The sequence below is a fragment of the Panulirus ornatus genome, chromosome 5 (assembly GCF_036320965.1).
Source record: "Panulirus ornatus isolate Po-2019 chromosome 5, ASM3632096v1, whole genome shotgun sequence".
NCBI classification, from domain to species: domain Eukaryota; kingdom Metazoa; phylum Arthropoda; class Malacostraca; order Decapoda; family Palinuridae; genus Panulirus; species Panulirus ornatus.
The window spans coordinates 14,978,307-14,993,536 of NC_092228.1; the positions used below are offsets into that span (position 1 = coordinate 14,978,307).

The 15,230-nt window shown below is 39.6% G+C and overlaps 1 protein-coding gene across 7 annotated transcripts in view; it reads left to right on the forward strand.

The window, feature by feature from the left end:
- LOC139748588 (endoribonuclease Arlr-like) overlaps positions 1–13,085 on the forward strand; it is a 45,435-nt gene extending 32,350 nt beyond the window's left edge. For 3 of the 7 annotated variants that reach the window (XM_071661694.1, XM_071661697.1, XM_071661692.1), the window contains 4 exons: positions 5,341–5,551; positions 5,721–5,920; positions 7,734–7,960; positions 10,178–13,085. In XM_071661694.1, the coding sequence (XP_071517795.1) occupies positions 5,341–5,551; positions 5,721–5,920; positions 7,734–7,960; positions 10,178–10,408 (869 nt within the window). In that variant the 3' untranslated portion in view covers positions 10,409–13,085. The remainder of the gene's footprint in view (positions 1–5,340; positions 5,552–5,720; positions 5,921–7,733; positions 7,961–10,177) is intronic. The other 4 variants (XM_071661695.1, XM_071661693.1, XM_071661698.1 and 1 more) reach the window with 2 other exon arrangements.
- The last annotated feature ends 2,145 nt before the right edge of the window (positions 13,086–15,230 follow it).

Sequence of the window (15,230 nt, forward strand, 5' to 3'; positions counted from 1 at the left end):
AGACAGCAAAAAAAAAAAAATAAAATAAATATATATATATATATATATATATATATATTTATCCCTGGGGATAGGGGAGAAAGAATACTTCCCACGTATTCCCTGCGTGTCGTAGAAGGCGACTAAAAGGGAAGGGAGCGGGGGGCTGGAAATCCTCCCCTCTCGTTTTTTTTTTTTTTTTTTTTTTCCAAAAGAAGGAACAGAGAAGGGGGCCAGGTGAGGATATTCCCTCAAAGGCCCAGTCCTCTGTTCTTAGCGCTACCTCGCTAATGCGGGAAATGGCGAATAGTATGAAAAAAAAAAAAAAAAAAAAATATATATATATATATATATATATATATATATATATATATATATATATATATATATATATATATATATGTTCTGTACATGCCTTCACCCTCTCAATCAATACCCTCCCATATAATTTACCAGGAATACTCAACAAACTTATACCTCTGTAATTTGAGCACTCACTCTTATCCCCTTTGCCTTTGTACAATGGCACTATGCACGCATTCTGCCAATCCTCAGGCACCTCACCATGAGTCATACATACATTAAATAACCTTACCAACCAGTCAACAATACAGTCACCCCCTTTTTTAATAAATTCCACTGCAATACCATCCAAACCTGCTGCCTTGCCGGCTTTCATCTTCCGCAAAGCTTTCACTACCTCTTCTCTGTTTACCAAATCATTTTCCCTAACCCTCTCACTTTGCACACCACCTCGACCAAAACACCCTATATCTGCCACTCTATCATCAAACACATTCAACAAACCTTCAAAATACTCACTCCATCTCCTTCTCACATCACCACTACTTGTTATCACCTCCCCATTTGCGCCCTTCACTGAAGTTCCCATTTGCTCCCTTGTCTTACGCACTTTATTTACCTCCTTCCAGAACATCTTTTTATTCTCCCTAAAATTTAATGATACTCTCTCACCCCAACTCTCATTTGCCCTCTTTTTCACCTCTTGCACCTTTCTCTTGACCTCCTGTCTCTTTCTTTTATACATCTCCCACTCAATTGCATTTTTTCCCTGCAAAAATCGTCCAAATGCCTCTCTCTTCTCTTTCACTAATACTCTTACTTCTTCATCCCACCACTCACTACCCTTTCTAATCAACCCACCTCCCACTCTTCTCATGCCACAAGCATCTTTTGCGCAATCCATCACTGATTCCCTAAATACATCCCATTCCTCCCCCACTCCCCTTACTTCCATTGTTCTCACCTTTTTCCATTCTGTACTCAGTCTCTCCTGGTACTTCCTCACACAGGTCTCCTTCTCAAGCTCACTTACTCTCACCACCCTCTTCACCCCAACATTCACTCTTCTTTTCTGAAAACCCATACAAATCTTCGCCTTAGCCTCCACAAGATAATGATCAGACATCCCTCCAGTTGCACCTCTCAGCACATTAACATCCAAAAGTCTCTCTTTCGCACGCCTGTCAATTAACACGTAATCCAATAACGCTCTCTGGCCATCTCTCCTACTTACATAAGTATACTTATGTATATCTCGCTTTTTAAACCAGGTATTCCCAATCATCAGTCCTTTTTCAGCACATAAATCTACAAGCTCTTCACCATTTCCATTTACAACACTGAACACCCCATGTATACCAATTATTCCCTCAACTGCCACATTACTCACCTTTGCATTCAAATCACCCATCACTATAACCCGGTCTCGTGCATCAAAACCACTAACACACTCATTCAGCTGCTCCCAAAACACTTGCCTCTCTTGATCTTTCTTCTCATGCCCAGGTGCATATGCACCAATAATCACCCACCTCTCTCCATCAACTTTCAGTTTTACCCATATTAATCGAGAATTTACTTTCTTACACTCTATCACATACTCCCACAACTCCTGTTTCAGGAGTATTGCTACTCCTTCCCTTGCTCTTGTCCTCTCACTAACCCCTGACTTTATATATATATATATATATATATATATATATATATATATATATATATATATTTCTTTTCTTTTCTTTTAAACTATTCGCCATTTCCCGCGTTAGCGAGGTAGCGTTAAGAACAGAGGACTGGGCCTTTTTTGGAATATCCTCACCTGGCCCCCTCTGTTCCTTCTTTTGGAAAATGAAAAAAAAAAACGAGAGGGGAGGATTTCCAGCCCCCCGCTCCCTCCCCTTTTAGTCACCTTCTACGACACGCAGGGAATACGTGGGAAGTATTCTTAATCCCCTATCCCCAGGGATATATATATATTTTCTTTTCTTTCAAACTATTCGCCATTTCCCGCATTAGCGAGGTAGCGTTAAGAACAGAGGACTGGGCCTTTGAGGGAATACCCTCACCTGGCCCAATTCTCTGTTCCTTCTTTTGGAAAATGAAAAAAAAAAAAAACGAGAGGGGAGGAGTTCCAGCCCCCCGCTCCCTCCCATTTTAGTCGCCTTCTACGACACGCAGGGAATACGTGGGAAGTACTCTTAATCCCCTATCCCCAGGGGAGGAATGGGATGTATTTAGGGAATCAGTGATGGATTGCGCAAAAGATGCTTGTGGCATGAGAAGAGTGGGAGGTGGGTTGATTAGAAAGGGTAGTGAGTGGTGGGATGAAGAAGTAAGCGTATTAGTGAAAGAGAAGAGAGAGGCATTTGGACGATTTTTGCAGGGAAAAAATGCAATTGAGTGGGAGATGTATAAAAGAAAGAGACAGGAGGTCAAGAGAAAGGTGCAAGAGGTGAAAAAAAGGGCAAATGAGAGTTGGGGTGAGAGAGTATCATTATATTTTAGGGAGAATAAAAAGATGTTCTGGAAGGAGGTAAATAAAGTGCGTAAGACAAGGGAGCAAATGGGAACTTCAGTGAAGGGCGCAAATGGGGAGGTGATAACAAGTAGTGGTGATGTGAGAAGGAGATGGAGTGAGTATTTTGAAGGTTTGTTGAATGTGTTTGATGATAGAGTGGCAGATATAGGGTGTTTTGGTCGAGGTGGTGTGCAAAGTGAGAGGGTTAGGGAAAATGATTTGGTAAACAGAGAAGAGGTAGTGAAAGCTTTGCAGAAGATGAAAGCCGGCAAGGCAGCAGGTTTGGATGGTATTGCAGTGGAATTTATTAAAAAAGGGGTGACTGTATTGTTGACTGGTTGGTAAGGTTATTTAATGTATGTATGACTCATGGTGAGGTGCCTGAGGATTGGCGGAATGCTTGCATAGTGCCATTGTACAAAGGCAAAGGGATAAGAGTGAGTGCTCAAATTACAGAGGTATAAGTTTGTTGAGTATTCCTGGTAAATTATATGGGAGGGTATTGATTGAGAGGGTGAAGGCATGTACAGAGCATCAGATTGGGGAAGAGCAGTGTGGTTTCAGAAGTGGTAGAGGATGTGTGGATCAGGTGTTTGCTTTGAAGAATGTATGTGAGAAATACTTAGAAAAGCAAATGGATTTGTATGTAGCATTTATGGATCTGGAGAAGGCATATGATAGAGTTGATAGAGATGCTCTGTGGAAGGTATTAAGAATATATGGTGTGGGAGGAAAGTTGTTAGAAGCAGTGAAAAGTTTTTATCGAGGATGTAAGGCATGTGTATGTGTAGGAAGAGAGGAAAGTGATTGGTTCTCAGTGAATGTAGGTTTGCGGCAGGAGTGTGTGATGTCTCCATGGTTGTTTAATTTGTTTATGGATGGGGTTGTTAGGGAGGTAAATGCAAGAGTTTTGGAAAGAGGGGCAAGTATGAAGTCTGTTGGGGATGAGAGAGCTTGGGAAGTGAGTCAGTTGTTGTTCACTGATGATACAGCGCTGGTGGCTGATTCATGTGAGAAACTGCAGAAGCTGGTGACTGAGTTCGGTAAAGTGTGTGGAAGAAGAAAGTTAAGAGTAAATGTGAATAAGAGCAAGGTTATTAGGTACAGTAGGGTTGAGGGTCAAGTCAATTGGGAGGTGAGTTTGAATGGAGAAAAACTGGAGGAAGTGAAGTGTTTTAGATATCTGGGAGTGGATCTGGCAGCGGATGGAACCATGGAAGCGGAAGTGGATCATAGGGTGGGGGAGGGGGCGAAAATTCTGGGGGCCTTGAAGAATGTGTGGAAGTTGAGAACATTATCTCGGAAAGCAAAAATGGGTATGTTTGAAGGAATAGTGGTTCCAACAATGTTGTATGGTTGCGAGGCGTGGGCTATGGATAGAGTTGTGCGCAGGAGGATGGATGTGCTGGAAATGAGATGTTTGAGGACAATGTGTGGTGTGAGGTGGTTTGATCGAGTGAGTAACGTAAGGGTAAGAGAGATGTGTGGAAATAAAAAGAGCGTGGTTGAGAGAGCAGAAGAGGGTGTTTTGAAGTGGTTTGGGCACATGGAGAGAATGAGTGAGGAAAGATTGACCAAGAGTATATATGTGTCGGAGGTGGAGGGAACGAGGAGAAGAGGGAGACCAAATTGGAGGTGGAAAGATGGAGTGAAAAAGATTTTGTGTGATCGGGGCCTGAACATGCAGGAGGGTGAAAGGAGGGCAAGGAATAGAGTGAATTGGAGCGATGTGGTATACCGGGGTTGACGTGCTGTCAGTGGATTGAATCAAGGCATGTGAAGCATTTGGGGTAAAACATGGAAAGCTGTGTAGGTGTGTATATTTACGTGTGTGGATGTATGTATATACATGTGTATGGGGGGGGTTGGGCGACAAAGTATAAAAAAAATATATATATATATATATATATATATATATATATATATATATATATATATATATATATATATATACACAGACAGACATATACATATATACACATGTACATATCCATACTTGCTGCCTTCATCCATTCCTGTTGCTACCCTACCACACACAAAATAGCATCCCCACCACTACCATCAGCGAGGCCGCTCCAGGAACAGACAAAAAAAGGCCACATTCGTTCACACACTCAGTCTCTAGCTGTCATGTGTAATGCACCGAAACCACAGCTCCCTTTCCACATCCAGGCCCCACAGACCTTTCCATGGTTTACCCCAGACACTTCACAGTCCCTGGTTCAATCCATTGACAGCATGGCGACCCAGGTATACCACATCGTTCCAGTTCACTCTATTCCTTGCATGCCTTTCACCCTCATGTATGTTCAGGCCTCAATCTCTCAAAATCTTTTTCACTCCATTCCATCTGTGTTAAGCTATGAATTGAATGTTCGGTAATCACAGTTGTTAATGCATTGCAGTGGTTTGGATATAATTTCCTTTAATAAGAGAGAGGAGAAACTGACAAAACATATACTGAAATAATGAATATATACAAGAAACTCAAATGGCCCTGGTATGTCCCTTTAGAGGAATACAATTAATACCATTTTCCTTAGCAGCAGGAGAAAGCAGAAGGTCAAGAGGGAACAACAGGTCAAGAGGGAGTGGAAGGGGAGGACAAAGCAGCAACCCAAGTAGTTTGTCCAAAAATGAATTGTGGCAACTGACAGAGGAACTGCTGTCACTGGACACAGGCATCAACCAGCCAACCATTAGAGAGCAGGGAAAAACCTCAGCCAAATCAACCCAAGACTCGGCCAACAACCCGTATGATGTTGCCACTGTTGTTGTTTTATGAAGTTTTCTTTGAAGTAGCTGAGTTTTTGCATTCTGAAGGAGATGCATACCATATTTCATAATATAGAAACACTATTTCATAATTTTCTGTGACTCAAGGATATGGTGATCAAGAAGTTTATATTCTAACAATTTACAGATTATTTGAGTCGGTGCCCCGTTCAGCACTCAACAAGGACACAGTGAGACTCATGAAGCAGCTCCTTGACAACTATTATCCTGATGTAGGCAGGTCTGAAGTAAGAAGTGCTTCTGAACAAACTGAGGAAAACAGATTCCTTGATGCTCTCATGCAAACTCCTCTCATGCAAAGGCTAGAAGGATTCCTCCAAGAAAAGAGTAAGATTGTGCTGTATCATACAAAGTTCATAACCATAATCAAACAAAAATCATGTATACTGATAATCTAAACTTACAGGTTGGGTATGCAACCCCATAATCATAAGTTTGTAGAGTGTACCTGTTAAGTTGTATGGGAGAGTGATGATTAGAGGTTGATGGCATGCATAGAGCATCTGAATGAGTAGAAGAGGTGTGGATCAGAATTTTGCAATGAAAAATTTGTGATAGAAAGAGGATGCTACATGGAAGGTGCTAGAAGCCACTAGAATCAGTGAGAAGTTGTAATTAAGAGAGTAAAGCATTTGTGTGGGTTGGAAGAGAAGTGGTTTCAGGTGAAGGTAGGTCTGCAACAGGGGTCTGAGATTCACCATGGCTGTTTAATTTGTTTATGGATGGGATAGTGAGTGAGGTGAATGCCAGGGTCTTGGGAAAAAGTGCAGACCTACAGCTCATCAAGAGTGGGAGAGCTTGAGAGGTAATTCACTTGCTGATTTGTGATGACATGGTGCTGGTGGCAGACTCCAAGTGAGAAATTGCAAAAGCTAATTATTGAGTCAGGGCGAGTTATTAGGTTCAGTAGGGTTGAGGGACAAGATAATTGGGAAGTAAGTTTGCATGGAGAAAAATTGGAGGAAGTGAGGTGTTTTAAATATCTGGGAGTGGACTTAGCAGCAGATGGGACCATGGAAGCAGAAGCGAGTCTCAGGGTGGGGGAGGGGGCGAAGGTTCTAGTAGCGATGAAAAATGTGTGGAAGGAGAGAATGTTTTCTCAGAGCAAAAATGGGTATGTTTGAAGGAATAGTAATTCCAACAATGTAATACAGTTGCAAGGCATGGGCTATAGATAGGATTGTATGCTTGAGGGTGGATGTGTTGGAAATGAAATTTTTTGAGGACAATACGGATGGTGGTTTGATCAACTAAGAAATTAAAGGGTAAGGGAGATGTGTGGAAATAAAAAGAGTGTAGTTGAGAGAGCAGAAGGTATGTTGAAATGGTTTGGACATATGGAGAGAATGAGTGAGGAAATATTGACAAAGATGATATATGTGTCAGAGGTGGAGGGAACTAGGAGAAGCAGCAAGCCAAATTGGAAGTGGAAGGATGGAGTGAAAAAGATATTGAGCAATCGGGGCCTGAACATACAGGAGGGTGAGGGCATGCAAGGAATAGAGTGAATTGGAATGATGTGGTATACCAGGGTCGACGTGCTGTCAGTGGACTGAACCAGGGCAAGTAAAACATCTAAGGTAAACCATGAAAAGATCTGTGGGGACTGGATGTGGATGGGGAGCTGTGGTTTCAGTGAACTACACATGACAGCGAGAGACTGAGTGTGAACAAATGTGGCCTTTTTCTGTCTGTTTTCCTGGCTCTACCTTGCTGAAGCAGGGGGTAGCAAAGCTGTTCCCTGTGGGGCGGGGTAGCACCAGGAATGGATGCAATTGTTACCACGAGAAGGAAGTCGCTTTCAAGGATGCTGCATAGTAGTCTTGTTGGTGTTGTATGGATGCAAAGAGTGGGCCCCAGATAACATAGTACACAACAGGGTGAATGTGTTGGAAATTAAGTGTCTGAGCACAGTAGAAAGGACTATAGGATCATTAATGATACCTCACTGCAAGTGAGCACATTTATCCGATTCCATATGAAATGCAGCCTCAAAACTGCAGGACCCCCTCAAAGGGGTCCCAGGGTTCATAAGCTATCTAATTAAATTTATATAGCCTGTGTGTAATAAATCTTAGGTAAAATGTAATAGGTAAAATGTAAGTGTAGGATAATTACTATCACTCATCACTCTCTACAGATCTGATCTCACATGGACTACGTCAAACACTGGAGGATATATGGTTCACCTTATACAGTCGAAAAGGAGGAAAGTTAGGATCATCCGGATATGAGCACGTGTTTATTGGGGAGCTGAAGGGAGGGAAAGTCTCAGGCTTTCACAACTGGCTTAACTTCAGGAAAGAAGAATTGGAGGGAGATCTGAACTACATGGGTTACATGAGGGTTGTGGACCTTAATGGAAAAGTAAGCAAAATATCTCTATCGTTATGGTAAATAGGGTTTTCTACCCAAATATTCAAGAAGATTCAGTCATAAATGATTTTCTACTCCATTTCATGACATTTCATATTCATAAGAAATTGCATAGTCATTATTTGCCTTTAAACCTATACTAGCTGTGCTTAATATAATGTAAAGCTTTAAACCTATGCTTACTGTGTGTAATATAATTTGAAACTGATTAATATATTTTTCTTTTTAAGTATCTACATATTCTCTACATGAGTAATCATATAATTATTAATCCTTAACCTTTTAATATCCACAGACAAATATCTTTGCCATGTGGTAAACATCCACAAAGATTTTTATATAGATTGTTTCAACCAAAATTTCAAGACTAACATTACATTTGTCAATAAGTCTCAAAATCTGAGTTTATCTAAAGAAATGCTTGTTTGGTAATCAGTTGGTCAACTAAAGTATGGTATCAGATGAATCCCAACTTGGAACACTTCAGGTGATATCAGACTAAAGGGTCAATATAAATGTTTATGGTCAGTTACTTTCGTAGATTATTTCCTGTATGACATATTATAACAACTATAACTAAAAATCATATATGATGTTTTCCTTAAATCTTAGACCAGATCGAATCAATGTAAAATTACAAATTTAATTACGAGAATTATGAAACTTTGTCGTGGGAGACAGCGACAAAGCAAAATAAATAAATAATAAAATATATATAACATCCCCCTCCCTCCTCATGTGCGCGAGGCAGCGCCAGGAAAAGACAACAAAGGCCCTATTCGCTCACACTCAGTCTCCAGCTGTCATGCAATAATGCCCGAAATCACAGCTCCCTTTCCACATCCAGGCCCCACACAACTTTCCATGGTTTACCCCAGACACTTCACATGCCCTGATTCAATCCATTGACAGCTCGTCAACCCCGGTATACCACATCGATCCAATTCACTCTATCCCTTGCCCACCTTTCACCCTCCTGCATGTTCAAGCCCCGATCACTCAAAATCTTTTTCACTCCATCTTTCCACCTCCAATTTGGTCTCCCACTTCTCCTCGTTCCCTCCACTTCCGACACATATATCCTCTTGGTCAATCTTTCCTCACTCATTCTCTCCATGTGCCCAAACCATTTCAAAACACCCTCTTCTGCTCTCTCAACCATGCTCTTTTTATTTCCACACATCTCTCTTACCCGTACATTACTTACTCAATCAAACCACCTCACACCACACATTGTCCTCAAACATCTCATTCCCAGCACATCCACCCTTCTCCGCACAACTCTATCCATAGCCCACGCCTCACAACCATACAACATTGTTGGAACCACTATTCCTTCAAACATACCCATTTTTGCTTTCCAAGATAATGTTCTCGACTTCCACACATTCTTCAAGGCTCCCAGAATTTTCGCCTCCTCCCCCACCCTATGATTCACTTCCGCTTCCATGGTTCCATCCACTGCCAGATCCACTCCCAGATATCTAAAACACTTTACTTCCTCCAGTTTTTCTCCATTTAAACTTACCTCCCAATTGACTTGACCCTCAACCCTACTGTACCTAATAACCTTGCTCTTATTCACATTTACTCTTAACTTTCTTCTTTCACACACTTTACCAGACTCAGTCACCAGCTTCTGCAGTTTCTCACATGAATCAGCCACCAGCGCTGTATCATCAGCGAACAACAACTGACTCACTTCCCAAGCTCTCTCATCCACAACAGACTTCATACTTGCCCCTCTTTCCATATATATATATATATATTATCCCTGGGGATAGGGGAGAAAGAATACTTCCCACGTATTCCCTGCGTGTCGTAGAAGGAGACTAAAATTGGAGGGAGCAGGGGGCTGGAAATCCTCCCCTCTCATTATTTTTTTTTAATTTTCCAAAAGAAGAAACAGAGAAGGGGGCCAGGTGAGGATATTCCCTCAAAGGCCCAGTTCTCTGTTCTTAACACTACCTTGCTAACGCGGGAAATGGCGAATAGTTTGAAAGAAAGAAAGAATATATATATATATATACATTATATTATATCTACATCATACATTAAAAAAATTTTGTTTTTGTCGTGATGGTATTATTAATAATATGTAACTAACACTTCTGTCACAACCTCTTATCAGTAAATTGACATAAATTTAAGGAGACATTTTGGAAATGTGCAAAGTTTCAGTAAGTAATTTTTTCTCTACCCTGGTAGGGCAAGGTCATCAAGTTACGCTTCAACTGGTTAAACAAACCTAAGCCTGTGGGATCAATCTTCGTTGGTACAACACCTGAACTGGAGATAGCTCTCTACACTCTGTGCTTCCTGGCCAAGCCAAATGCCAACTGCCCTGTCAAACTGGCTGGTAAAAAGTTTAGTATCCAGACTTGGACCTCCAACATCTCAGGAAAGACTGTTATAGGTAGTGCTTATCCAAATATCTAAACTTGCCAACAAATTTGGTAACTGTAGTCTTCATGTTGGCTTTGAACCAAACTTGTATACACATGTTCATTATCCTCTCCTGTATTAGTCCCATTCTCTTTCCTCCTAACATGCATTCTCCTTTGTCACTGTTTGTTGTTCGAATTATTCCATAAATTCATTTAATCAAATTCTGCTTCCTGATTCTCACATATATTTCGTACTTGCTGTTTTCTGCATTAGTGAGGTAGCATGAAGAACAGACAAAGAAAGGCCACAACTGCTCACAGACATTCTCTGGCTGTCATGTGTAATGCACTGAAACTGCAATAGTGGTTTCCTTAATTCAATTTTCATTAACATGTTACTTGGATTGGAACAAGTATATACAGTCTCTCGGTTCCTTCAAACATGTCTCTTCTATTGACTTGAATCTTACTTTATTATTTCACTTGCACACCTTTCACTTCCAGAATAGCCAAAGTGCTGGCTCCACTTAGTAGTAATCTAATACCTTCCTGAGTATATGAGGACTGCACCACCCATTGCAACAGAATTCCTTTCTCAACATAAAAACACATGTAATTACTCTTATGGGACTGTCAGTGCTACATCTGCATGGCTTCTCCCTAATGGCAGTTTTACCAGACCTACCACGTTATTGTAAACAAAGTAAATAAGTAACTTTCCAGCCTCAATAATGTACTGTACATATTACACCAGTCCTGCCATTTTTAACTAAGTTTTTAAGGTGGCAAGCTTCTGACAGAAGTGATGGCATAATTCATGGTGTCAGATAAAACATCAACATTTGTGAAGTCTGGACTAGGCCATATTGCATGTACATATCCTTGTGAATGTACTTCCATGATAATGTCCGAATGGAAAGTACAATTATGTGTTTTTCACTGTACTACAGGAAATGATATATTTACGAATTATGTTGCGAAAAAATTGATAAAATTTTGTTTTTCACAGCACTACAAGAAATGATGTATTTTGGAATTACACTGCAAAAACATTAGTATTAATGTAATGCTCAATGTGTCGTATAGTGCAAGTCATCAGTAAAAATTTTTTTAAGCTGATGTAAAAAGATTTTCCTTTCCCAGTTATAAATTTTCTGTTGAGTTGAGCACTTTGGAAATGCCAGAACAAAAGATAAAAGATCACTTGACTCTTGGTTCACATCATACACTATGAAATGCTAAAACCATGAGATACTGTAAATTAGCATTAACTTTATACCCCAAAAATTAGTAGTCTTTCAATATGAGAAGTTGGGAAAATTATTATGATCTGATGCTAATAAATCATACTACTGTATAAATACTTTTTCCTTGTAAAGGAGTTTCTCATGTGTTTTGGATGATGACTGTTGCTTAGTAAAAAAAAAAATAAATGAACGGTGTTCTTACTCATTTCTCTTCGCTGCTAAAAACAGTGATTTTCATGAATATAGCAATGAGAATCTGACTGAAAAATTCTTTCTGTACACATATTAAGTTCCAGCTTAGGGGTAACATAAAAACAATTTATGACTTTGGCCTCTCTATACTTAATGGAAGTTATTTGGACTGGGGGTGATAGGAAGCATTAGTTTTTCCTACAAATAATGAATAAGTAATATTGGGGAGGGTTGTGATTATCAGGGAAAATATCGAGTAGAGAAAGTGAAAACTTGTTGAAACCAATAGAACTTAACATCATCTAACTTTACTTCACTAACACTGTATAGTCAAAATATACTAATGACAGTGCTGTCATCTTCCTCCTGCCATGTCAGTTGCTTGCATATTGTTGTAGGAAGGAAGGTTAGTGTATGAATTTAATAGTTTGGTATCCTGAGTAACATTTTTAAAAGGAGAAAGAAGTCAGGGGAACAGATAAAGTGAATCTTTTCTCACCTTTTTCTGCTTAATATTCTCTTTGGTAACTGTGAAGCAATAGCTCCCCTGTAGGTATTCCAAGACTAAGTTTAATTTTATGCTTACTGGAAGGAGGAAAATACCAACAGTAAAGGCAACGCACACAGCAGACATATTCAGTTTACAAACCTATCAAATGAATTGAAACAAATAACATCAGAAATAAAGTAAAAAATAGGTTGTTAGGAGAAGCTAGATAAGGTTTTTATATGTTCTACTGATTTCTAGAGGTGTTTCACTAACTTTTACTATCCCACCCCTCCCCCTTTTTTAAAGTAAAGCGTTACTCTCCAAATCACACTCCCCAATCTAAATCACTTCCACTAACTCTGAGGGGTCCATATATGTTTCTTTCAAATCCATGAAATATCAGTGGTACTTCAAACTGGAACTTTAATGGAATGTTATCAAAAAGGTTTAGTTGTAGATGGAGTTCTTTAGATTATTCCCATGGCAGTATTCTGTTATCAAAGAACATACTGCATATTACTCACTACAGCAAAAACCACAGGGAAGACAACAAACAAGGCATAAATGTCAATTAACTGAATATGTTGTAGAGTTTTTAGGAAAATGTAACTTTGTGCAATCTTTACTCAGTTCATTGGTTGTTTTGTTGACTCTAAGTGATTTTTAATTTTGTACTCTGGCATCTGCCAGAATATTGTATTAAAGGTACAGGTTTTCTGTAATCAATATCAGAATGATTCAAAACTTTCATAAAAAGCTTGTAATTCCTAGAGGAACTAAATAAATATATCAGAAAGTTATTTATCTGTAATAACCTTCCCATATACTATCTTTATCTATATATCTGACACCCATTTACTCCAGGAATTCCCATTAAGGGGGTGGCCAAGGCAGAAGAGTTTCCTCTTATCCCTGTTGCATACACCATTCCACACATTGTTCTACCAATTCTCTCCCTCCAGTACTCTTCCACTATATTTCTCCATGTCACAGCTTGTTTTTTTCTCACACCAACCCTTTTAATTGTACTACCATACTCTCATCATATAAACTCCCTGTCTTGAATTCTTTTCACATTCTCAAACCACCTCAAAGTATTACATTTCACCCTCCCTAGTGCTTCACAATTCATTCCATCTAGTCATACCATATGGATTCCTGACCTTTGTGACTCATTCCATGTCCATGTTTCGGTTGCACAGGTCAAGGCTGGGGGACAGTGCTGTCCCTTAATCCTTTCTTCACTTCTATACTTGCACCTCTAAGCTTCATTATTCTATTAAGGAACCCATGACTCTCCCACCCTGTACTGCTCTCTCCCTTTCCCATATCTCTTTCCATATAAACAAACTTACCCAAGATAACTCATAAATACTTAAATTTTCTCTTCTAGTCCTTCTCCAATAGCTATGACGCATTTCTTCTTTCCCTCTATTGGGTTTTTATAAAAAAAATTTCTTTTTCCTTTCAAACAATGTTTACTTTCACTTGCATTCACCTACTCTTAAACATCCATTTGCTACTCTTCAGAAAGCTTTCATACCATCCTATAAAGCATTCCAATCCACTTTGTCATAAGCGTTCTCCATATCCATAAAAGCTTCATACACCTTCTTACCTTTCACTAGATACTTTTCCATAGTCATTTTCACCATAAAATTATGATTACACATCCCATAACTCCTAAAACACCCTTGCTCCTATTTTGCATTTAGTCACCCCCATCACTCTATCAATCAGCACTCTTGCATACACTCCCTGGTACCGGTTGAGCATCCCTAATCCGACAATCTGAAATTCGAAATGCACCAAAATCCAAAATTTTGAGCTGTAACTATGACGTTACAAGTGGAAAATTTCACACCAGACCTCACTCTGGCACTCTATTGGCGCCAGTGTTACAAACCATTATCACCGGCAGACTTATGTGCATTACTCACTGTTTTTTGCTCATTCTCTACTCTGTGTGAATAAGTGTAAGAAAATGATCGCTTAACAATAACTAATAAATTGTGTCAGGAATAAAGACGATGCCAAGCAACCACAGATTGCCCACATGGGCAGCTGATGTGATACCTACTCATGCAAAATGATTGAAAATATTGTATATATTACCTTCAGGCTATGTGTATAAGTTGCATATGAAAATGCCTTAACATTATGACCATTCAATGGTCTTCCTCAAATGCTGATTCCAGCAATCAGCGAAACTGTGTTCCCCATAAGCAATGATCACCCAGTCGGACGACTTGACGTGTCGCTCTTTGATTGGATCGCTTGTCCTGCTGTCTCCACCAGTTCACAGCGATCTCCGCTGCCTGACGTGACCAACGTAATATATATATATATTTTTTTTTTTGCTTTGTCGCTGTCTCCCGCGTTTGCGAGGTAGCGCAAGGAAACAGACAAAAGAAATGGCCCAACCCACCCCCCTACACATGTATATACATACGTCCACACACGCAAATATACATACCTACACAGCTTTCCATGGTTTACCCCAGACGCTTCACATGCCCTGATTCAATCCACTGACAGCACGTCAACCCCAGTATACCACATTGCGACAAAGCAAGAAAAAAAAAAAAAAAAAAAATATATATATATATATATATATATATATATATATATATATATATATATATATATAAAATAGGAAAAGACCTATTTGCGTATGATGAGGCTACATACTATTTAATAATCATCTAGTTAACAATATACTGCACACTGGAAATAATCATCTGTTCTTCGGTAAGTGTATTCTTTTGGCCTTCATGCTATTGGCAGAAAACTTATCAACTTTTTAGATTTCCTTCTTACAGAGAAATATTTCCCTATATTGGTGAGAAACTCTTGCATCTAAGCTTTGGTCCAATGTTTGCTACAGAACTGCTGTGTACTTCGGACAGTGCATCCATGTCGATCTTCAATTACAGATAACGTTT